At 47.3% G+C, this 24,380-nt stretch overlaps 2 protein-coding genes across 2 annotated transcripts; both read left to right on the top strand.

Moving 5' to 3' along the window:
- Nucleotides 1-14,012: 14,012 nt before the first annotated feature.
- Nucleotides 14,013-15,710, top strand: LOC118882903 (translation initiation factor IF-2-like). Its single transcript, XM_036829277.1, has 4 exons — nucleotides 14,013-14,096; nucleotides 14,549-14,724; nucleotides 14,817-15,548; nucleotides 15,670-15,710. The coding sequence occupies exons 1-3, from the start codon at nucleotides 14,013-14,015 to the stop codon at nucleotides 15,469-15,471; spliced, it is 915 nt and encodes a 304-aa protein (XP_036685172.1). The 3' UTR covers nucleotides 15,472-15,548; nucleotides 15,670-15,710.
- A 133-nt stretch (nucleotides 15,711-15,843) lies between these two features.
- On the top strand, nucleotides 15,844-17,488 carry ADRA2A (adrenoceptor alpha 2A). The gene has a single exon (XM_036828852.1). The coding sequence runs from the start codon at nucleotides 15,980-15,982 to the stop codon at nucleotides 17,375-17,377; it is 1,398 nt and encodes a 465-aa protein (XP_036684747.1). The 5' UTR covers nucleotides 15,844-15,979; the 3' UTR covers nucleotides 17,378-17,488.
- The last annotated feature ends 6,892 nt before the right edge of the window (nucleotides 17,489-24,380 follow it).

Below are 24,380 nucleotides of genomic sequence, written 5' to 3'. Positions count from 1 at the left end.
TAAGGGATAGATCCAGCAGTTAGAAAATCAATAAGGACATAGTTAAACTCAATAGCACCACCAATCAACTGATCTAATTGACATCTATAGATTATTTTATGCAACACTACATGAAGAGAAGGCTTTATGCACTGATATGGAGTCACTTGCAGGAGATAACTTGTTCAGTTAAAAAATGGAAGTGGATATTGCATATATACTACCTTTTATTTAGAAATAAGGGGAAAGAGGAAAAATAAATATATGTTTATCTTTATAGAAGGAAGACGATTAAGTTTGTTCAAGTGGTGGTGTATTACAGACTGGAAGGGATAAAGGTGGGAATGACACTTCTCTGAGTATAACTTTTTGGTATAGCTTTGACTTTTGGAAGCATAGTCAGCACATTCACAATATAAAATATGCAAGGACTGGAATGGGAAATTGAAAAACCCGAAAACTGGAAGCAAATGTACAAACTCAGTTGTATTTGACTGTATTCCCTCAGTCTTTGGGGATGCAGGATAGGGGAGAACTGCTTATAATTTCTGAATTCTTTTTAAAAAATTTAGGTGAAATTCACGTAACATAAAATTAACCATTTTAAAGTGAATATTTCAAAGTGGTCTTTAGTACATTCATTATGTGTAACCACTACCTCCATCTGGTTCCAACAATTTTTATCACCCCCAAAGAAAACCTCATACCCCAAAGCAGTCATTCCCTATTTCTCCCTTCTCCCAGACTCTGGCGACCAGAAATCTTCTATCTGCCTCAGTGAATTTACCAATTCTGGATATTGCATATAAATGGAATCATATAATATGTGAATTTTGTGTCCGGCTTCTTTCATTTAGCCTACTGTTATCTCTGAAATCTTTTGAGGAACTTGATTTTTTTTTTGTAGTGGTGTAGGTGAAGTGATCCTGAAATTATTTTATATGTATTATAAAATTGAGCAAATGGATGGGAGCCAGGATTCTCACTATGAAAGAAGGGTCATACACATTTGGAATGGGGAGAGCAAGAAAGAACCCTGTGGGGAGGGACTGACACTGGAAATAACAATGTAAACTCATGATTTCCAAAATATGTACATGTGCACATGTATGTGCGTGTGTGTGTGTATCTAAGTGTGTGTATGTGTATATACATTTGTACATTTCTTAGCTCTGTCCACTGGAAGGACCTAGAAGCAGACACCCCAGGAGCAAAGAGTACTCCTCATATCCAGATCTTTGTTTCTATTACCCCACTAACAGAATCCAGGGCTCCTCAGAGAAATGGCTGATTCCAAGGCTGCAGAATCCTTGAAACATCTTGTTAAGTAAGAGCAAGAAAGTGCTCCCCAAATTGATGGGAGCATGTCACAATGACAGAGAAGACAGCTTGAAGGACTGGCCAAATCTGGGATTATTTGGACACCAAAATAAGAGCAGTATTTGATTATAAATCATGAAAAAAATAGGAAACCACGAATCCATATTAGTGATAGATACACAAACAGGGAAGAAGTGAGGGTTCTGTACAATGTGGTAAATGAAGAGGCAGTGCTGAGAAAATAATTTTGCAACCATCACAGTAAAAAATGATTCAAGTAAATATCAATGATGATAATTTTTTATTTTATATTTTATATTTTGGCCTCGCTGCATGTGGGATCTTAGTTCCCGGACCAGGGATCAAACCTGCGCCCCCTGCAGTGGAAATGCGGAGTCTTAACCACTGGACCACCAGGGAAGTCCCATCAATGGATGTTCAATCTAGGGGAGAAATTTTGATGAGGAGCAGGACATTTGCATGACCAAAAAGTGGGTCCCCACAGATTGCTCATTAGTTGCAAGGGGGAAAATCATAGTTATTTTTTTTTAAATCCAATAAACATCTTAGCTAGGTGATTAAAATTAACATCACCAATGAGGGGCAGATGGATATGAAGTTACTCTGGATGTGATACACTAAGAAGGATACAATGTCACACATATTAGTATTCCTGCTGGGAATGTATAACTGGAATCTAATCAGGAGGACATCAGACAGACCCAAAATGAGGAATCTTCTATTAAAAAACAAAATAAAACTCTGTTCTTCAAAAATGTCAATGTTATAAGAGACAAAGGCTGTAGAAGTAATCCGTTGGCGGCTACTATAAAGACATGACAAGTACAATAAGTCCCCTACATACTAACGAGTTCCATTCTGAGAGCCCGTTCGTTAAGTCCAATTTGTTGGTAAGTCCAACAAAGTTAGCCTAGGTACCCAATTAACACAATCGGCTATATAGTACTGTACTGTAATAGGTTTATAATACTTTTCACACAAATACATAACAAACACAAACATTTTTAATCTTACAGTACAGTACAACGGCTGGCATACAGGGGCTGCCATCAAGGGAACAGGCAAGAAGAGTTACTGACTGGAGGAAGGAGAGGAGGTGGGAGATGGTAGAGCTGAAGGATCGTCAGTAATAGGAGATGGAGGGCAAGCTGCAATTTCACTCACGCCTGATGTTGATGGAACACATGTTCTCATCTTTGAAAATTTACAACTTGAAGGTTTGTATGTAGGGGACCTACTGTAAATGCATCCTAGACTGGCTTCTGTATGGGAGAAAAAATGCTGTTGGGTCAATCGACAAAATTGAAATACAAAGGGAGATTGATAAAATAATGTACCAACGGAAGTTGATAACTGTCCTCTGATGATGTAAAAGAACATTTCTATTCTTAGGAAATAAACACTGAAGTATCTAGAGGTGAAGTTCCATGATACTTGCAACTTAACCTCAGGTAGTTCTGAAAAGTAATATTGTGTAATTGTGTGTGTGTGTGTTTGAGACACACACATATATATGCACATAGAAAGTATATGATAAAGCAATTGGGATAAAATGGGGGAATCTGGGTAAAGGGCATATGAATCTTCTTTACATTATTCTTATAACATTTTTTGTAAGTTTGAAGTTATTTTAAACAGTTTTTGTAAAAAATTATTTGGTTATTGCCTGACATACAAAAAACTAGTTTAGCTAGATCAAAAAATAAATAATTTTCATTTATTTCTTATTAGAAACCAAAATATTCAAAGTCTGGGAAGATAAAAGCCTTTTAATACTTGACAAACATCTCTTTAAGGCACAGCCAGGAAATCCTTACCTCTGCTTCCTTTAACCTAATATCACGTTGAGGTGATGTTTCTTTTGCCAGAGAGTTTTAAGAATTTCCATTAGCTTAGAAATATTATGCTATAATTACTCTGTCTTCACACTTTATTCACCCTCAGTTCAAAATTTGGCTTTCAACATCAATAGACCAAGAAGTGAAGAGCGACCATTAAGAGAAAATGAACCTGCCCTGTCTCTTCGCAGCCAACAGGTATCATTATCCTGTGTCGTGTCATTGGTCATTTTGGTTAGAGGTTGATCAATTTTATGTATCTGTTCAAATAACCAGCTTTTGGTTTTATAGATATTTTCTCCATAGTTGTCCTGTTTTTAATTGATTTCTGCCCTTCATTTTTCCTTCCTTGTTTGTTTTGGGTTTAATTTACTTCATGCATTCATTCACTTAGTATTGAGGTATAAATTAACATATAACATTTTATTAGCCTCAGGTATACAACATAATGATTCAATATTTGTATATATTGCAAAATGATCACTACAATACATCTAGTTAACATCCATCACCATGTATAGTTACAAATTATTTTTTCTTGTGAGAACTTTTAAGATTTAGTCTCTTAGTGACTTTCAAATATAAAATACAGTATTATTAACTATAGTCATCATGCTGTACACTATATCCCCATGACTTATTTATTTTATAACTGGAAGTTTGTACCCTTTGCCCTTTAGCCATTTTGCTCACCCCTTATTCCCCACCTCTGGCAACAACCAATCTGTTCTCTGTATCTATGAACTTGGTTTTTGGTTTTCTTTTTGTTTGTTTGGTTGAATTTTCTTTAGATTCCACATGTACAAGTGAGATCATATGGTATTTGTCTTTCTCTGTCTGACGTATTTCACTTAGCATAATGCTCTAAGGGTCCATCCATGCTGTCATAAATGGCAGGATTTCTTTCTTTTTTATGGCCGAGTAATATTCCATTGATATATATGTACCACATTTTCTTTATCCATTGATCTACTAATGGACACAGGTTGTTTCCATATCTTGGCTATTGTAAATAATGCTTCCATATCTTGACTATTGTAAGTAAAGCTGCAATGAACGTGAGGGTGCATGTATCTTTTTGAGTTAGTGTTTTACCCAGAGGTGGCATTGCTGAATCATATGGTAGTTCTATTTTTCATTTTTTGAGGAACCTCCATACTGTTTTCCATAGTGGCTGCACTAATTTATGTTCCCATCAATAGTGCACAAGGGTTCCCTTTCTTGTCTTTTTGATAATAGCCATTCTAACAGGTGTGAGGTGGTACCTCACTGTGGCTTTGATTTGCATTTCCCTGATGATTAGTGATTTTGATAGTGATTTTGAGCAACTTTTCTTGTACCTGCTGGCCATCTGTATGTCTTCTTTGGAAAAAATGTCTATTCATATCCTCTGCCCATTTTAAAAAATTAGATTGTTTATTTATTTATATTTTTGTGATTGAGTTGCGTGGATTCTTTATTTATTTTGGATATTAACCCCTTATCAGATACATGATTTGCAAATATATTCTCCCATTCTGTAGGTTGCCTTTCCATTTTGTTGATGGTTTTACTTTGCTGTGCAGAAGCTTTTTAGTTTTATGTAGTCTCAAGGCAAGGGACTTCCACCCCCTCCCTTGCCATTCACACACACAAAAAGGAATAAATACTTGTTAAAACTCATTAAAGTCACGTTTCCCCAGTTTTATTTTGTTTTTAATTCTTATTTCTCATGCCAATTTTTAAAAATTTATTTATTTATTTTTGGCTGCATTGGGTCTTCATTGCTGCGCACGGGCTTTCTCTAGTTGCGGCGAGGGGGGGCTACTCTTTGTTGTGGTGCACAGGCTTCTCACTGCAGTGGCTTCTTTTGTTGTGGAGCATGGGCTCTAGGTGCACAGGCTTCAGTAGTTGTGGCACATGGGCTTAGTAGCTGTGGCACACGGGCTTAGTTGCTCCGCAGCATGTGGGATCTCCGCAGACCAGGGAGCGAACCTGTGTCCCCTGCATTGGCAGGTGGATTCTTAACCACTGCACCACCAGGGAAGTCCCTCTCATGCCAATTTATTAACTATCAAACTTTAAGTGGGCAGATCTTAGGATCTCTTTGCGTCTGTCTGAGGAAGAATCAGATTAATTAAGAAGAAACTTTTGCCAAATAAACAAATGTACTTAATGCATGTCAAGCATTTATTAAATACTGAACACTGTGTTATGTATTTTCCGTGTATTTGTTCATTTAACACTCACTTAAGAGCCTGCATGAGGTGCTTACTATTATTTTCCCCATTTGCATATGAGAAAACCAAGGTCCAGAAGGTTAAGTAAGTTAATACTGTTACTAAGTGACAGAAGCAGGACCAGAGCCCAGGTTTATCTTATTCCAAAGCTCAAATTCCTAATGACCCCACTCTAATGCCTCCCAGGAGCTGGCAGGCACCCCTCCCTTTAGAAGGGAGAAGATTGTGCCTTGCTTGTGTCATTAACTAGGGAGAATGGAAAAAAGAAATCATTTCCAGGGAGCAGAATGACCAGATTACCTTTTATACAGTGTGTGTGTGTGTGTGTGTGTGTTTCAGGCATGGGGTCTCCATAGTTTCTTTGCGTAAATGTGAAGGGTGATTCACCTTACCTAATTAGGTTAATGAATGTTAGTTTAAAAGTTATTAATGTTGGTGACAGGTATCTCCTTTACACCCAAGGGCCAGTGGCTCTGGCTCACCTGTGTGCCACAAATAGCCGTCACTCGCCATAACTGATTCAAGGTGTGCCTTTTCTTATGCTTCTGGACAAAGCAGGCAAGGTGATTCACCTGGATGTGGTGGGAAAGGGCCCTTATTTGTGAGAACTGACCTGGAAAACTCAGGAGGTGATGGTAAGTTTCATGTGTGCGCACAGCTCTCAGCAGTCACATTTTAGGGGAAACACACATATGTCCTGCAAGGTCGGCAGCAGCAAAGAGCGAGATGGGAGCCCAACCTTTCCTGGCATCCTTAAGGTAGAGTTGATCCTGGCATAGACTGCTGTCTTTTGGCTCTTGGCCGGAGGCCCTTGCAGGGGCAGAAAACACTTGGCTTCATCTTCCAGGTGGGGGCAGGATGGGCTAGCACCTTGGAAAAAAGATGAAGGTGGTGGTAGGACTTCACACTTGTTTTCATGGGAAAAGCAGGATGGATCTGCCAGTCAGTGACGAGAAACACGGAAGGTGGTAAGTAAGGCAGCTCCTTCCAACAACACTCTTGGAGGTGATGCTTTTCTTTTGGCTTACATTCACCTTCAGGAACAATGTGCTTGCAAAGAGCTCCAGCACTGGTAGCAAGAATGTGGAGGAATTAAATTATAGCTCAGAGGAAGCAATAGAAATTTTTCTGGTGACTGCCACCCCCTCCCTGCCCCCGCCCCTGTGTCAGCAATGCAGTGACTTGACAGATGTTTGTAGTTTACTGCAGCATTTGGTTCCAGCTGTGTGTGGGGCATGGGAGGCAGTGGGAACATTGTGTTTCCCACCTGCTCATCACGTTCAGATGGGTGACCATGTGCGTTTAAGTACGGTCCATATGCATGGGTGTGTGGCCTGTGTTTGCGTGTGTGTGTGTGTGTCTGTGTCTGAACTTCTATTTGTGAGAGTTAAATCACAGACCAGGAGCCCAAGCTAATGGGGCTCGCAGTTTTTTCTTAGACAGTCAAGTCTTCAAAAAAATAGTAATAAGCTATTAATATCACCTCCAATCCAGTTCTTTGACTCTTTTTAAATGAAGTCAAGGAGCATTTTAGTGTTACCTGACACTTTACTTACAGATGTAATTCCAGGACAAACAGATAATTTAGCATAAGCAGCTTAAATTTATTGGTAAATTGCCTGGCTGATAGTTAGAACATCTCCCACTACTTATGTGCTCCTTTTAGGAAAAAAATATAGATAGATAGATAGATAGATAGATAGATAGATAGATAGATAAATAGATAGAGGTAGAACTAGAGATAGAGAGAGAATGAGAGAATCTATACCTATATCCCAGAACTAGTTAACTAAATCCTAATTTTGGAATTTAGCCACCTTCTTCTCGGCCTCTTACATTTTGGGTAACAATTGTAAGTGGTATCCATTCATTCACTACTTCTTTCCTTCATTCATCACACAAACACTTATCAAGTATCTATGCCAATGTGTCTTACATTTGGTATTTACTGGATTACTCGGGTATTTGTTAAAAATAAAAGTAAATGCCTAGGTCCTTCCCAAGTCCTGTTGAATCTCCAAGGGGTAGGTTCCATAAATTTGATTATTAAAAATCTTCTTTTAGGTATGCTGTGGGAATGCAAAGATGTACAGGACAGTCCTTTCCCCTTACTAGACCACTGTACAAATGAACAGGTAAGCTAGAGCAATAAAGGTTCACCCAAGCTCTGGAGGAAATATGTATGGCCCCATGAGAAGGAGTAGTTGATTCTACCAAGGGGAGGCTAGTCATTCCAGGGCTGCACAGCCAGGTAGCTCTCCTGGCTGGCTCTCCCTCAGGTGGGTCATTGGGAAATGTTCAGTTTTGTGCAGTGTGCCTGACACTTCCTCCAATAGAGCAGGCATCAGAGGTGGGATAAAGGAACACGTCTTGCCCTGTTCTGTCCTGCTCTAGTAGCCACAGATGGACCGGGAGGACAGGGAAATAGGGACGATGGGCCAGCTCATCGGCACTCTCACTTCTGATGAACCTCTTGCAGGTTCTCCTTTGTCAGTGTGGTAGAGGGTGAGGTCCACAGAAGGGGATGTAGAAAGCTCGTCAGGCTTATAATCAGGAAACACAAGGTCCAGCTCTGACCATGCACCTTATTAGCTAGGCTGTCTTCTTAGCCTCTCCAAGCCTTGTTTTCCCCATCTGTAAAGGCAGATAATAACATCTACGGTAGAGGGTTGTCTTGGGAATTATATAAAATAATATAGAGTATAAAAACTGCTCAGCATTGTACCTGATATGGGGTCAGTACTAATGAATAGTATTTACTTATTTATCCAGTTTTATTGAGATATAATTGACATACAGCACTGTAAAAGTTTAAGATGTACAGCATAATACTTTGACTTACATACATCATGGAAAGAATAGCACAGTAAGTTTGATGAACATCCATCATCTCATACAGGTACAAAATTAAAGAAATAGAAAAAAGCTTTTCCTTATGATGAGAACTCCTAGGATTTACTCTCAACAACTTTTCATATGTAACATACAGCAGTGTTCATTATATTTATCATGTTGCACATTACATCCCTAGTACTTATTTATCTTATAACTGGAAGTTTGTACCTTTTGACCACCTTCATCCAATTCCCCTTCCCTCTATCCCTCCTGCCTCTGGTATCTACAGCTCTGATCTCTTTTTCTATGAGTTTGTTTGTTTTTGAAGTATAATTGACCTACAACGCCATGTTAGTTCCTGTTACACAACATACTGATTGGGCATTTCTATACATTTCAAAATGATCATCATGATAAATCTAGCTACCATATGTCACCATACAAGGATGTTACATTATTATTGACTAAATTCCCCACACTGTACATTTCATACAGGTGACTCATTTATTTTAGAGCTGAAAGTTTGTGCCTCTTAATCTCCTTCACCTATTTTTCTTCTTCCCCACCCCCTCCCCTCTGACAAACACCTGTTTGTTCTCTGTATCTATAACTCTGTTTCTATTTTGTTTTGTTTATACATTTGTTTTTTAGATTCCACTTATAAGCAAAATCATGCAGTATTTGTTTTTCTCTGTCTGACTTATTTCACTTAGCACAATACCCTCAGGGTCCATCCATGTTGTCACAAATGGCAAGCTTTCATTCTTTTTTATGGCTGAGTAATATTCCATTGTATATATATACCACATCTTCTTTATCCATTCATCTATTGATGGGTACTTAGGTTGCTTCCATATCTTGACTATTGTAAATAATGCTGCCGTGAACATATATATACACATACATATATATATTTAAATTTTATTGGAGTATAGTTGATTTACAATGTGGTATTAATTTCAGGTGTACAGCATAGTGATTCAGTTATAAATATACATATATTCCTTCCTTTTTCAGATTCTTTTCCCATATAGGTTATTACAGAATATTGAGTAGAGTTCCCTGTGCTATACAGTAGGTCCTTGTTGGTTATCTATTTTGTATATAGTAGTGTGTGTATGTTAATCCCAAGCTCCTAATTTATCCCTCCCCCACCATGTTTCCCCTTTGGTAACCATAAGTTTGTTTTTGAAATCTTTGTCTGTTTCTGTTTTGTAAATAAGTTCATTTATATAATTTTTTAAAAATTAGATTCCACATATGAGTGATATCATACATTTGTCTTCCTCTGTCTGACTTACTTTACTTAATATGATAATCTCTAGGTCTATCCATGTTGCTGCAAATGGCATTATTTTGTTTGTTTTTTTATGGCTGAGTAACATTCCATTGTATACATGTATCACATCTTCTTTACCCATTCTTCTGTCAATGGACATTTAGGTTGCTTCCATGTCTTGGCTATTGTACATAGTGCTGCAATGAACATTGGGGTGCATGTATCTTTTCGATTTATGGTTTTCTCTGGATATATGCCCAGGAGTGGGATTGCTGGATCATATGGTAGTCCTATTTTTAGTTTTTTAAGGAACCTTCATATTGTTCTCCATAGTGGTAATGTAATTGTACCAATTTACATTCCCACCAACAGTGTAGGAGTGTTCCCTTTTCTCTGTACCCTCTCCAGCATTTGTTGATTGTAGACATTTTCTTTTTCCTTTTTCCTTTTTTGGCCATACCGCACAGCATGTGGGATCTTAATTCCCTGACCAGGGATCAAACCTGAGCCCTCTGCAGTGGAAGCACAGAGTCTTAACCACTGGACCACTGGGGAAGTCCATAGACTTTTTTTTTTTAAATTTTATTTATTTATTTATTTATTTATTTATTTATTTATTTATTTATTTATTTATTTTTGGCTGTGTTGGGTCTTCGTTTCTGTGCGAGGGCTTTCTCTAGTTGCGGCAAACGGGGGCCACTCTTCATCGCGGTGCGCAGGCCTCTCACTATCGCGGCCTCTCTTGTTGCAGAGCACAGGCTCCAGACGCACAGGCTCAGCAGTTGTGGCTCACGGGCCCAGTTGCTCCGCGGCATGTGGGATCTTCCCAGACCAGGGCTCGAACCCGTGTCCCCTGCATTGGCAGGCGGATTCTCAACCACTGCACCACCAGGGAAGCCCCCCATAGACTTTTTGATGATGGTCATTCTGACTGGTGTGAGGTGATACCTCACTGCAGTTTTGATTTGCATTTCTCTGATAATTAGTGATGTTGAGCATTTTTCTTGTGCCTTTTGGCCATCAGTATGTCTTCTTTGGAGAAATGTCTATTTAGATCTTCTGCTCATTTTTTGATTGGGTTGTTTGTTTTTTTGACATAGAGCTTCATGAGCTGTTTATATACTTTGGAGATTAACCCCTTGTTGGTCACTTCGTTTGCAAATATTTTCTCCCATTCTGTGGGTTGTCTTCTCGTTTTGTTTATGGTTTCCTTTGCTGTGCAAAAGCTTGTAAGTTTAATTAGGTCCCATTTGTTTATTTTTGTCTTTATTTTCATTACTCTAGGAGGTGGATCAAAAAAGGTATTGCTGCGATTTATGTCAAAGAGTGTTCTGCCTATGTTTTCTTCTAAGAGTTTTATAGTGCCTGGCCTTATATTGATCTAAGTCTTTGATCCATTTGGAATTTATTTTTGTGTATGGTGTTAGAGAATATTCTAATTTCATTCTTTTACATATGGCTGTCCAGTTTTCTCAGCACCACTTATTTAAAAGACTGTCTTTTCTCCATTGTATATTCTTGCCTCCTTTGTCATAGATTAATTGACCACAGGTATGTGGGTTTATTTCTGGGCTTTCTATCCTATTCCATTGATCTATATGTCTGTTTTTGTGCCAGTACCATACTGTTTTGATTACTGTAGCTTTGTAGTATAGTCTGAAGACAGGGAGCCTGATTCTTACAGCTCTGTTTTTCTTTCTCAGGATTGGCTAGTTGGGGTATTTTGTCATGAACATATATTTTTTTGCATATATCTTTTCTAATTAATGTTTTCATTTTCTTTAGTTATATACTCAGGAGTGGAATTGCTGGATCATATGGTAGTCTGTTTTTAAGTTTTGAGGAATCTCCATGCTGTTTTCCACCATGGCTACACCAATTTACATTCCCACCAACAGTGCACAAGGGTTCCCTTTTCTCTGCATCCTCACCAACACTTGTTATTTGTGATCTTTTTTGATGATAGCCATTCTGACAGGTGTGAGGTGATATCTCATTGTGGTTTTGATTTGCATTTCTCTGATGATTAGCAATGTTGAGCATCTTTTCATGTGCCTGTTGGCCATTTGTATGTCTTCTTTGGGAAAATGTCTATTCAGATCCTCTGTAGTATCTACTTTTATTAATAGTAGAAATAATAGTGGACACCCATTTGTGTGCCCAGGAGTGACTTCTCCTCAGGCCAGTAATGCCAACCTCCATATTTACAGTGGCTCTTAACTGTTTGTTGTGCCTCATGTGCCTGGAGGGTTGTGACACCCTCCTGGCTGTCCCAGAAGAATCAGGATAGTTATTCTCAATTTGGAGCCCATTCTTGGTAGCTCAGGCTGGCTTGATAAAAGTTCCCAGGTCATTTGGACCCCCTTCTTGCCCCCACCAAGGCAATTGCTCATCACTCCTGCCCCCACTGAGATTTATTACTTAGAGCAGTGAGTCTTAACTGAGCACGCATATTAGCATCTCCCACAGAGCTTTGTTAAAATACACACTCTTCATCCCATTGCAGACCTGATGAATCATAATTACCCTGGTGGAGCACCACTAAGTGTATTTCACCTTCCCAGGCAATGCTGATATACAGGCCTGGTTAAGAATTATTGTCTTTGTGGATATCTCCCTGCTCAATGCTGTCTCACTCAGCAAGCACAACACTAAATCTTCTAGCAATAAATAAATAAATAAATAAATAAATAATGTCATCCACACAGCTTTTTTTTTAAATTTTATTTATGGCTGTGTTGGGTCTTCGTTTCTGTGCGAGGGCTTTCTCTAGTTGTGGCGAGCAGGGGCCACTCTTCATCGCGGTGCGCGGGCCTCTCACTGTCACGGCCTCTCTTGTTGAGGAACACAGGCTCCAGACGCGCAGGCTCAGTAATTGCGGCTCACGGGCCTAGTTGCTCCGCGGCATGTGGGATCTTCTCAGACCAGGGCTCAAACCCGTGTACCCTGCATTGGCAGGCAGATTCTCAACCACTGTGCCACCAGGGAAGCCCCACACAGCTTTTTAAAGCTCAGAGATACTGACCATGAGTGTCAAACTAAGGAGGCAGAGACTTTGGTGATAAGATACTTGTGTCAAGAGGAAGAACTCTGCATATAAGAGGGCTCTGTATATAGCCCTGGACGTGTTGCGTACTAGGAACTTAACAAAAGGCAGCTATTGTTATTATTAATAATTGTGGTGTATTGGCCTCCAAGACCCTAGCTCTTTGAAAAGCCTGTTTCCATTTTAGGAGAAAAGTTTCCAAACCCAGGAATTAAGAAAATGACTGGCTGTTTGGGAAGCATTCAGAAAATGTGACAAGAGGTGTCATACACAGGCTAGCAATAGAGATTCCAAGAAAGGAAAACACTGTGGCCTCTGTTTTCATTTCCCTTTTTGCTTCTGAAATGAGATAGGAAGGAGAGATGTGTGTCGGCAGCTGGTGTGGAGATGGGAGTTGATGGCCTCTCAAAACTCAGTCCCTAAGGTCTGGGAACAACACAGTGAAGTCCAGATTGCCATGGGCTTTGGTTTTTGGCTCTCTTAGCATTCATACTTGAGGTTTGGGGCTCCTAGTTTCTGTGCAAAGGTGAGTGTAACCACATTTCCAACTGAGCCTAGTTCAATGTCTCTGCCCCCTGACAGAATATACAGAGCTGAGAATTGGTTAGAAGATGGAAAAGAATGGACTCAACAGAGGGAGGAAATTCTGCCTTAACTTTCTTTAGATGCTCCAGAAAAGGGGATTAGAAAGGCTCTTCAGAATTAAGACTGGAAAGGGAGGTCATCCCACTGGAGCAAAAATCGGGAGATAAACGTACTCAAGTCACACGAGACACCTGTGAAGTACTTCGAAAAGTACAGACTTCAGGACTATCTACATCAAGAGCAACAGCATCAATCACTGTATCACTGGCCTGTATCACTGGTGGGGGCTGTAGACATCAGCTGGTGTTGAGGGTGATGCTCAAGGTCCTTAATCTAGTCCGGCCCCTGAGCCCGAACCCTGCTGGGCAGAGAGGCAATCTGCTCAATCCTTGGAACTTCCAGCTTAGTTGACTACATAAGGTATTTCGGTTTAGTAGGTCCTTAAATAAGACAATTTTTCTTTAGGTCGAACCTTCTCCTGCTGACAGTTCCTATCCTCCTGGGCTTCACCCTTAAGCTGCCTGCTGTTTATTTGAAAAGTGCAGCTAGCACAATGCAAGCTGGTACTCTAGCAGCCGTTAAAATCTATCTCAGGACATCTAGCAGGCAGAGGCAAACTGCACTCACCCCCACTCCATGCTATTCCTATCAGAGAGGACATAGAAAATATTCTCTCTTCTCTTGGCCGGCATCCTCCCCTTACTGAAAGACGCCGCCGCGTGTGTGCATCTGAAATGGAGGTGTGGAGGGGGGTGGAGTCTAGCTTTCCGGCCTCAACAAAGACACAATGGTTCAGAGAAGGCCAGAGCAGAGCAACCAGCCAGGCAGAATCCAGGCCTCTCGCATCTGCGGGAAGGGTGGGCTGCCCTGTGCCGGTCGGGGTGGGGGGGATGGCAGTCCTGGGCTCTGTTGCCTGCAGCGCCCTTCCTGATGTGACTTTATCAGACCAATCCTCACTCTCGCTGGGGGAGACGGTACACACACAAGTGTGTATGCTTTAGGAAGATTTCTGCAACATGACAAAGTGCAATTAGAAATCTGGGTTCTTTTTTCCTGAGCTTGGACACAAATTTGTCCTGAGATGGGAGAAGGCTCTGTAGGCAAAGGACTGCAGGGGCGGGAGTAGGGTACAGGCGCTGGCCTGTAGCTTCGCAGCGGTGACGGCAAGCGGCCGGCAGGTGTCAGTGCGCCCTCGCTCTGCCGCCGCGCGCGGCCTCCGCTCCAGGACCCCTCCTCACCGCGGTCTAGGGGGCGCGGTTCAGATCCGGCCTGATAGTGTCTCTCAGACAGCTCTGCAGCTGGGACTTCAAGTGGCCGTTTCTCCCCAGAGCGGAGCTCTGAACTCTGGCGGGGCCCGCTCCCCGGGGGATGCTTCCCATTTCGCCCCAGGGGTTGGATCCTGACGTGCGCCTTCCTCTCTCACCAGCCCCACTCGCCCCGCCGCCAGGAGCACTTGCGGAAAAGTGTGGCCCGGCCCAGGGCGGGGCTGCTCCGGATGCGACCCATACCGGTGGTTGCTTCTCCCGATTCGGCCGGGGGTCCCCCACCCTTTCCTCCCGAGTCCCACTCAGCTGGATGTGGGCACTCCCGGGTGCCCGACGCGTTCTGCTCGGCGGTCCCAGAGATGCTTGGCCAATTCCCAGCAGGGACCGCTCCCCACTCCCCGGGCACTCTCTTTAAATCCCTCGGTTAAGGTACCCGCCTCCCCAAAGGGCCAGTTTTGCCAGGGGGCCGGGGTTCCAGTGGGTCCGGCGCCCGGCGCGGGCTCCAGACCCGCGGAGGGGAGGCGCAAGGGGCGGGGGAGGGTCGGCTTCCCACGTGGGGGTGACGCCGGCTGCTCGGCAACGCCGGCTTGATCCTGGGGCTATAAAACGAGTCCACCGTGAGCGCCACGGAGAAGCACCGGCCCCAGCTTCCGTGCAGACGCCCAGCAGCCGGCGCGCCGCCGCCCGGCCACCCCCAGCACCTTCTCCCTCAAGACCTGCGCTCCTGCCCCAACTCACGCTGCCCTCGGACCCCAGCTGTCCCGTCGCGCTCAGCGCCCGAAGCTCGCCGGGCCGACGCCCAGGAGACCCCCTGCCTCGGCCGCGGCTCCTGGAGGGCCGATCGCCCACCCGCCCGGGCCCGCCTGAGGACGGGGGCGCCTTCATGCGGCCCGCACACCCCTCACCCCGCCGCCGCCTCCGAGCTCCGCGCGCTGCGCCCCAGCCCCTGCAGGGCACGCAACTTTGGAAGTCCCGCGGCGCTCCGAGAGGCGGCAGAGTCCGCACCCTGGCCCCAGCCCGGGCCTCGCCAGCCCCGCAGCGTCTGGGGGAAGCGAGAGAGTCGGTAATCGCTTCGGGGATGTAAGGAGACAGACATAGGACCCCAAGCCAGCATCAGCACCCCTCGGCTGCCTCTCGGGGTGGGGGCGGGCCCCGCACACGGTAAGACTTCTTGCTTTCGCTCAGGCTCAAGAGTCAAAGATATAGATAGAGATATATTTAATTTCCTGTTATCCTTCCAAGTCATCAGGCCACCGATGATTTTTGTTCTCTCTTCTTGAAGAATAAATCTCTCTTTCCTCATCGGCTCGACCTACTCTCTCCCGCCGCTTAGAAATAAAACTTGGCTGTGCTTAGGAGCTGGGCGCGAGAAGGCGCCGACCCCGAGCGCTCGAAGCGCGGGCCGGGCGCGGTTCGCGGGAGCCGGGCCCATGGGCCCTTAGCGGTCCCCCAGCTCGGGCTCGGCCTCCCAGAGGCCGCTTCTCCATGTGAGGCGCGGCGGGGCGAGCGGGCCGCAGGAGGAAGAGGAGGACCAACGGGCAGCGGCCGGAAGGCAGCTGGCAGCAGGCCCAGGCGAGCGGGCACCCGCGTTCATGTTCCGCCAGGAGCAGCCGCTGGCCGAAGGCAGCTTCGCGCCCATGGGCTCCCTGCAGCCGGACGCGAGCAACGCTAGCTGGAACGGCACCGAGGCCCCGGGGGGTGGCGCCCGGGCCACCCCCTACTCCCTGCAGGTGACGCTGACGCTGGTGTGCCTGGCCGGCCTGCTCATGCTGTTCACGGTGTTCGGTAACGTGCTTGTCATCATTGCCGTGTTCACAAGCCGCGCGCTCAAGGCGCCCCAGAACCTCTTCCTGGTGTCTCTGGCCTCGGCCGACATCCTGGTGGCCACGCTTGTCATCCCTTTCTCGCTGGCCAACGAGGTCATGGGCTACTGGTACTTCGGCAAGGCGTGGTGTGAGATCTACCTGGCGCTCGACGTGCTCTTCTGCACGTCGTCCATCGTGCACCTGTGCGCCATCAGCCTGGATCGTTACTGGTCCATCACCCAGGCCATAGAGTACAACCTGAAGCGCACGCCACGCCGCATCAAGGCCATCATCGTCACCGTGTGGGTCATCTCGGCCGTCATCTCCTTCCCGCCGCTCATCTCCATCGAGAAGAAGGGAGGCAGTGGTGGCCAGCAGCCGGCCGAACCGCGCTGCGAGATCAACGACCAGAAGTGGTACGTCATCTCGTCGTGCATCGGCTCCTTCTTCGCGCCCTGCCTCATCATGATCCTGGTCTACGTGCGCATTTACCAGATCGCCAAGCGCCGCACCCGCGTGCCGCCCAGCCGCAGGGGTCCTGATGCCGCCGCCAAGCTGCCGGGGGGCGCCAAGCGCAGACCCAACGGCTTGGGCCCGGAGCGCGGCGTGGGCCCCGTGGGCGCCGAGGCGGAGTCGCTGCCGGCCCAGCTCAACGGTGCCCCGGGGGAGCCCACGCCGGCAGGGCCGCGGGACGCCGACGCGCTGGACCTCGAGGAGAGCTCCTCGTCCGAGCACGCCGAGCGGCCCCCGGAGACCCGCAGGTCCGAGCGCGGCCCCCGGGTCAAGGGTAAGGCCCGGGCGATCCAGGTGAAGCCCGGGGACAGCCTGCCGCGGCGCGGGCCAGGGGCGACGGGGCCGGGGGCACCCGCGGCCGGGCACGGGGAGGAGCGCGTCGGAGGCGCCAAGGCGTCGCGCTGGCGCGGGCGGCAGAACCGCGAGAAGCGCTTCACCTTCGTGTTGGCAGTGGTCATCGGCGTGTTCGTGGCGTGCTGGTTCCCCTTCTTCTTCACCTACACGCTCACGGCCGTCGGCTGCTCGGTGCCGCGCACGCTCTTCAAGTTCTTTTTCTGGTTCGGCTACTGCAACAGCTCGCTGAACCCGGTCATCTACACCATCTTCAATCACGACTTCCGCCGCGCCTTCAAGAAGATCCTTTGCCGGGTGGACAGGAAGCGGATCGTGTGAGCGCGGAGTCCGCGCCCCGCGAACAGACTCGCGCAGACAGTGGCCGCTGGGATCCAGGGGCGCGTCTACGCAGTCCCAGCTCTTCGAACCCGGGTCCTGCCTATTCCTAGTTTCTTGGCCCGAGGGTTGCTCTGCGGCGCCCTGCCGGCATCTGCACTCTCCTACCAGAGAAAAGTACTGGCTGGCGGGGGGGGGGACCGTGGGGGCACACGCCCCCCCCCCAATTGTTCTTAGGGCCGCTCCTCACTCGGAGCATCTTCCTGGGTTCTTGGAACCCAGGCGGGTTCCCAAATCAGTATTGTTTCCTAAAAGTATTTTCACCTCCCCTGGGTCCAGTTCTCACCATGGTTCAGAGCAAGCACGAGAGCCCAGAGGGGATGGCTCACAAAGGGTTAATAGATGGGGGTACCCAGCCCTGGCTCTCCTCCTCCCCCGACTCTATTTTTAAACAAAAGCTCAGGGCAGCCCTGCCCGCCCTCCCATCCCCCCCTTGTAAATATACACTATTTTTGATAGTACACGTTGTCCGCAATGTCGCTTGGCTTTTGATGTTGGCATCCTGGCTGTTGGAGATGCTCTCCAGGCAGACACATCGTGGCTAGCTCAGGGCAAGCCTCTTTGCAATGTGAGCCCTTTTCTGTTGTCATTACCTCCCTCTGTGTCCTTTTCACCAGCAACTGGTGACTGTCCCTTGGGACTGGACCTGCTTTGAGATTTCCTGAGGGGGAAAAGATTTCTGTCCATTTTTTCCCCTGTGCCTAACAGCATAATTGCCTTTTCCTATGTAAATATTACAATAATGGACCAAGACAGAAGTAAATGAACCTTTCTGCCTTGCAGCAGCCCTGTGTATAAAGCCATTATCCTCTGATGCATCCTTCTTCGCCCAGTACCTCACTTTAAAACCTTCTCTATCCGGTGTCCCCTCCCTCCTTTCCTGGGGGCCACTGCTTGAAAAATATGTATGTTTCCATCTTGTATGTATGTGCACCCCTCCCTCCCCCAAAGTGCTGACTGTGGGGAATCTTTTACCTGCTGTTTTTAGACACGGAGAAGTGGAAATTATGTGGAAGAAGCAAACCTGATACAATTTGCCCAAGGTAAACAGTTTGAAGAGACAAATGGGCCTGCCCTGTACAGTTCCTGCCCCAAGAGCTCTTAGTTATCAAAGTGTTGTCCATTTTTTCCTCCCTGTTTTTCTGGTTGAGATCAAGTCATTAATGAACTCCCAAAGTCAAGGGAGGAGGGTGGAGACCTTGTTTACATCCAAGTTTCCCCATGTTTTAGACAGAGACTCTTTAAGGCCTGTGCTCTTATTTCACTACAGAAAAACTAATGTCAGCACATGTTGCTAATGACAGTGGAATTTTTTTTTTAAATAAAAAGTTTACAGATCAAATGTGAAATAAATATGAATTAAATGGTCTGTCTGTTATCTGAGTTTTCAAAAGCATTAAGACTCTGAGAATGTCTGAATTTATGTATATTGGAAATTCAAAGATACCTATGTATTATAAAACACCTTTAAAAGTACAAGCAATAACAAAGCTGCCATTTACCATGTGTTTCTCCTGTGCTAGACATGATGGTAAGTCTGTAATAAGCTCCGTTTCATTTAATCGTCCCCCAAACCCCATGAGGTAGGTACTATTATGATCCCCATTTAACAGGTGAGGAAACTGAGTCTCAGAGGACAAGTGATTTGCTCAAGGTTAACCACAGTGGTGGGAGTGCACTGCATGCAGCATCATCAGGTTCTAGGGTCTGTACTCTTCACCCTGGAGCCTTGCCAGAGTTACGTCACTGACACTTTGCAGAATGCTCCCAGAAGTGAGGTCTCTACACAAGGTGTGCTGTATCCACAGAGCATGGGATATATCCCAAGTGTGGAGATATACACAAAGTGTGTACATGCTGTAAAGTGTCTTTATGCCCTAAAGTGTGTTATACCTCAAAGTGTATATATCCCCCAAGTATGGTACATGCACAAAGTGTGCCATATACTCCAAAATGTGTACCACACCTTACAGTGTGATGATATACAACATGTGGTATATAGCCCATAGTATGGTATATGCACCAAGTGTGGTATAAACACCTAAAGGGTACCACGTATTAGTTGGTGGCTTGCATTGTCTCTGGCAGAAGGCTGGGGTCCTTCCTGTTGCATTCCTGTAATATCAAGTTCTGTCCTGATGTCCAGGAGGGCTTAAGACCCCTCCCCTGTGGTTATGGGTATGGCACTTTGAAGCTGGAAGTGTCCTTAGAGATCCAGGAATCCAGCCCCTCATCTTCCCAGTGACTGCTTAGGGTTCCCACAGCTCTGGGTGACATTCAGTTAGAAGCAGCTGACCAAGAGCAGAATAGTTCTTGGATGTGTATAATCAGACGCTGCGCTGGTGAAGGAGAGACACTGCCCCAGGAGCTGGGTTTGAGGGGCAGTCAGAAGTGACAGGTCACGGTTTGGGGGAAGATGGGTTTGTAAGGCCAGCTGCCTACAACACAGGTGCAGCCCAGCTCTGGACGCCCCCAGAAGCAGGGCTTCAGCTCTCCTCCAGGTGTTCCCTCTGGGCAGCACCTGCAGCATCTCCTTATCTTATTAGGGAGGGTAGAGCCCTGAGAAGTTATCTGGGCTTTGAGGGGCCTGGGAGAAGGAAGACCATGTTTCTGAGGGGTTTTGTTAGAGGTGGGAAGGAGTTTCCACCATCATCAGGGTCCTCTGATCCTGAAGAGAGGATGGTGGGCAGGCCCTTGGCTCCAGCGACCCTTGCCTGGAAGGGAGGCAGAAGCCATGGCCTTTGGCACCAAGGCTGCCTGGTCTCGGGCTGTGCCCTGCTCCCCACCCCCACTGCAGCCTCCTTGTCCCTCCTGCTCAAGGCACCCGTTGCCCCAAAGGCAAACAGTGCCAGACAGTAGGCCACCCTGGCAGGTCTCCAGGAACTGGGCTGTGTGTCCCAGACACGGGGCAGATACAAACACTGCTTGCTATTAACTCTCTGTTCTGCTCCGTCTTCAGGGAAGTGGCCCTGCTCCCTGGCAAAGGGGGAAGTGTGGGCATTGGTGCCACAGAGGGCAGGCCTCTGGTGTCATATGCCCCCCCCCTCCATTTCAGCTGCAGAGAAGCCTCAGAGATGGATGGGGCCTGGGGAAAGCGGGGGAGAGAGGGCTGGAGCCCAGGCTAGGATGCTGGGGGCATCCCTGTTTGTTCACTGCAGAGGGCTCGAGCCACAGTCTAAAAGGTCTGGGGTGGGGAGGGGACTTGAGGAAGATAAATGGCTCACTCGGGCTCTCAGCCTAAAAATCAGGAGATGAGACGGTCACCCTACAGCTTCCTGTCCATACCTGATCCTGATTATCTGGGCCTGTCACTGCGGTGGAGTCTTCTATTTTATGTGACTTTGGTTGGGGCATCAAAAACCACTGGCTTTGGGGTCTGAAGTGTGTCTTGCCAGATACACTCCCGCAGGGTGCCTGGGGTTGGGGGAGGGGCAGCCTTGTTTGAGCCTGGCCGCCAGGGCTACGTCCTCCCTGCAAGTCTTTGTTCAATTCCTTCTGTGCTAAAAGGGCTGGAGAAGAGAATGACAACAAAGTGGCTTAGGCTTTCCCCTCTCTATGATTCTATAATAGAATCGCATCAGAGTTTTAGAGCTAGAAGGGTCCACCTACATCCTCAACTCCCGTATTGTGTGGTGGGGGGGACTGAGACCCTGAAAAGCAGGCTGGCTCTGTGGCTTCCTGGGGGTCCCTCGAGTCTGCTCCTCCCCATGACTCTCTGCCTGATGCCACAGATATCCAACAGGAATTCATCTTGCTGTTGGACATGGTGAGTTGCTACAAACCCCGAACACCCTGCCAGGCACTCTTCCATCCATGTGTGTGCCCTGCAGAGCCCAGCCCTCGTCCCTGGGAAGCTAGCAGAGATTAGGGCCTGCTCTGCACCCAGCAATCCTGAAGGCGCTGTAGGGAGACAGGATGTGTCTGCGTGAGGCATTAAGTAGCCATGTAACAGCGATAGCTGGGGGCAGCAGTGGACATTGAGCGTCCACTGAGGGTGACGTGCCTCTTTCTGGACCATGAGCATGCGGTGGGGTAGAGGTCGCTGCGGCTGCAGGAGCTCAGAGATGCCCAGGGAGCAGGGGCAGGAAGGCAGATCTGGTTCTAGCAGCTGAGCCCCATGAAGCAGTGCCAGGCCTAGGCGGTGCCCCGAGGCCTAGGTCAGGCCCCAGATTTCCTTTCTCCAACCCCATCCCTGGAGACAGCCTGGCAAGTGTCTGTTCCCATTTGGGGACACACATCGGGAAGCCCGCCTCCCCAGCTCCAGCAGAGTAGCAGGATCCAGGTACCCAGAGCCAGGGCTCAACATCACCCTCACCTGCAGGCCTCTGCCCTGGGCCCTGCCACCCCGCCACGGTGGGCCCGGAGTCTGGGATGCAGGAAAGAGTGCCTTCCCCAGCAGAGAGCACACTTGAGAGGGAAGCCCTGTGAATTCACTGAGTGCAGTCACAAGCACCAGGGTCTATTTTGGAAATAGCATCCATCTCTTTGATTACCAGAAGTCCTGGGGGTTAAAGTTAAACAGAAAAGGAAACGGCCTATTGGAAAGAGCATTAGAAGCCTGGGTTCTAGTACCAGCTTTGCCTTTTACCAGCAGTGTGACCTTGGGCAAAGCCCTTTCTGAGCCCCCAAGTCTTCATTATAAAATGAAAATCGTTGGTCTGGATCCGTGTTATTTAAAAGTCTGTTCTGTTGAATTTATGTAACTATAAAATCAATCTCAATCTCTCTCTTTCTCTCTCCCATCTATCATCTGCCTCTCTGTCTGTCTGTCTATCCATCTACATCATCTAGCTGATGAAATGCTGGGTTAAGTGACCTTTAACAAGTATCTTTTCTTTAGGACCTCTCAGAACCTTGGCTATGCCAGTGTGGATTGTGATTCTCAAGAGGGGATGATATGGTGTGCTATGTTTCCCAAACTCCCTGGACTGCAGAATTTCATTTTTCACAGAGCACCTCAGTGAATTGTGTTTGCTGGAACACTTGTTGGATCTTGCTGGGCCAAGGGATCTCACCGGGCTTTTCTGTTGATGGGTTTTGAGCTTCTATGAAATGCCAGCTCTGCTCTCTCCTCTCCCTGCTTTAGGTGAGGCCCACTGGCTCGAGAACGAATGTTCTTCTTGGGGACAGCCAGCTCTAAGAGTCATTGGCTTTACTGATGATGCTTGGGGTAAAAGTGAGTTTGATGTGTTTTTCGAATGTGGGCTCTGCCTCTGTGTGTTTGTGTAAACATGTGAATGTGTGTGTGTGTGTGTACATGTGTGAAAAGTGGATGTGAATGTGTCTGTGTCTGTGAATGGATGTGTCTGTGTGAACCGGTACAAGGTTGAAATGGATATTTCGCTCACCAGGATCTGGGGAGGAAGCAGCAGGGGAGTGGAGGGTAGCTGTGTATGTACCGGATGAAGAGGTCACAAGGGGTATGAAGGGCAGAGCAGGGTTGTGTCGTCAATCCTAATTATAAAAGCCCCCTCCAGCTTGTGAGGTGGCTCCCCTTCCCCGCCCCCCGTGCTGCAATCCTACTCCCCTATCAGGCAGCGGAGCTGAGTCACAAGTAGGAGGCTGGGGGGACGGGGTCGGACGTTCTGGAGAAGCTGACACGGGTTCTGTAGCAGTTTACGTAGCAGCCGGGCTGTCCTGTTCTTCGTGGAAGGGGGAGTCTGACCCCAGGGAGTTCAGGAGGGTGTGGGAGCCCAGGTGGGAGTGGCCTGTAAGGCTCTTTCCAGTCTGCTCAAGGGCAGGAACTTGGGGCCTCTTTGGAAACTGCATCTGAGAAAAACAAGATGGTGCACTGAGAAGGGGTGAGTGAAGAGAGATTAAGAAGGAACTATTTACAAGGTGCAGCTGGGTTAAATCCGACAAGGGGAGGTGAAGCACTCTGGTGGGAGCTGTCAGGGGTGAGGGGAGGGAGCTGTAACTCAAACCGTTAGAACTGCAGTTTGGAGGGAGGATGGCTGGAAGGTGCGTTGGTCGAGGGTCATTGTAGCCCACGGGCAGGGAGAGAGCCCGGGGGTCAACACCTCCTCCACTGCCGCGCCACCCCTGCGCCCGCGCCTGCTGGTGTGTGCCCGCAGCCAGGACCCGAGAGCATGGCAGAGACAAAGAGGAAGGCAGCAGCTCCTGGGACCGCCTTCCAGGGCTTGGAGCAGGTGGGCAACGGCAGGGGCAGGTGGGCACTACCCAGCGCAGGACCCACCACCTGAGAAAGGCTGAGCGATGTCACTGCTTTTCAGGATGGGCTGGAGGGAGGTCAGTGCCTAGTTCCTTCAGTTTGTCCATGGCCAGCTGTGTGGGCCACTGGGCAGGTGTCGAAGAAAAACTCAGGCCCTCTTTCCTCCTGGACTTCGTGGATGGGAGGGCGTGTATTGGGGTCGTTATGAGCGTGGCCTGACTGTGCACACACACAGATATACAGACATGCACAGACACACAGACACAGACGCACACACCTGCCAGCTGGCGCGTCAGGTGAGAGAGAGCCCCAGACACCCTGTGGCTGGCTCTTGGCCAAAGTTCTCTAGACTGTCTTCACGTCTGTGGCTCAGGCCCAGCTTCGGAGGCCAAGAAGCAGATGCTGAGCTGCCCAGAAGGGATGACCCAGGACGGTGGGGCCTGGGTGAGGAGTGGTGGGACTGCCCAGCTCAGTGACCCCATCTGTCCCCTGGGTACACTAGGGATTCGGCTGCTCCTTACTCGGCCCCCGTGGACGCCCCTTAGCCTTCCTTCCCAGCATAGACGCACCTTCAGGATTCTTTTTCATGCGTTGGCCCCAGAGGAGGCACTGAGAGTTTTAATGCATGATAGATTCCTTTCTTCATTCATTCATTCATTCCCTCAACAACTATTTTTTGGAGCTGTCCCCAAACTCATATCACTGACAGCGCTCTATTCGTGTTTGGTGAGGGCGGTTGAGTGGTGAACACGATAATTAAGGTCTTTACCCTGC

This window comes from Balaenoptera musculus, chromosome 16 (genome assembly GCF_009873245.2).
Source record: "Balaenoptera musculus isolate JJ_BM4_2016_0621 chromosome 16, mBalMus1.pri.v3, whole genome shotgun sequence".
Taxonomy (NCBI): domain Eukaryota; kingdom Metazoa; phylum Chordata; class Mammalia; order Artiodactyla; family Balaenopteridae; genus Balaenoptera; species Balaenoptera musculus.
This window is presented reverse-complemented; position numbering and strand designations above follow the sequence as displayed.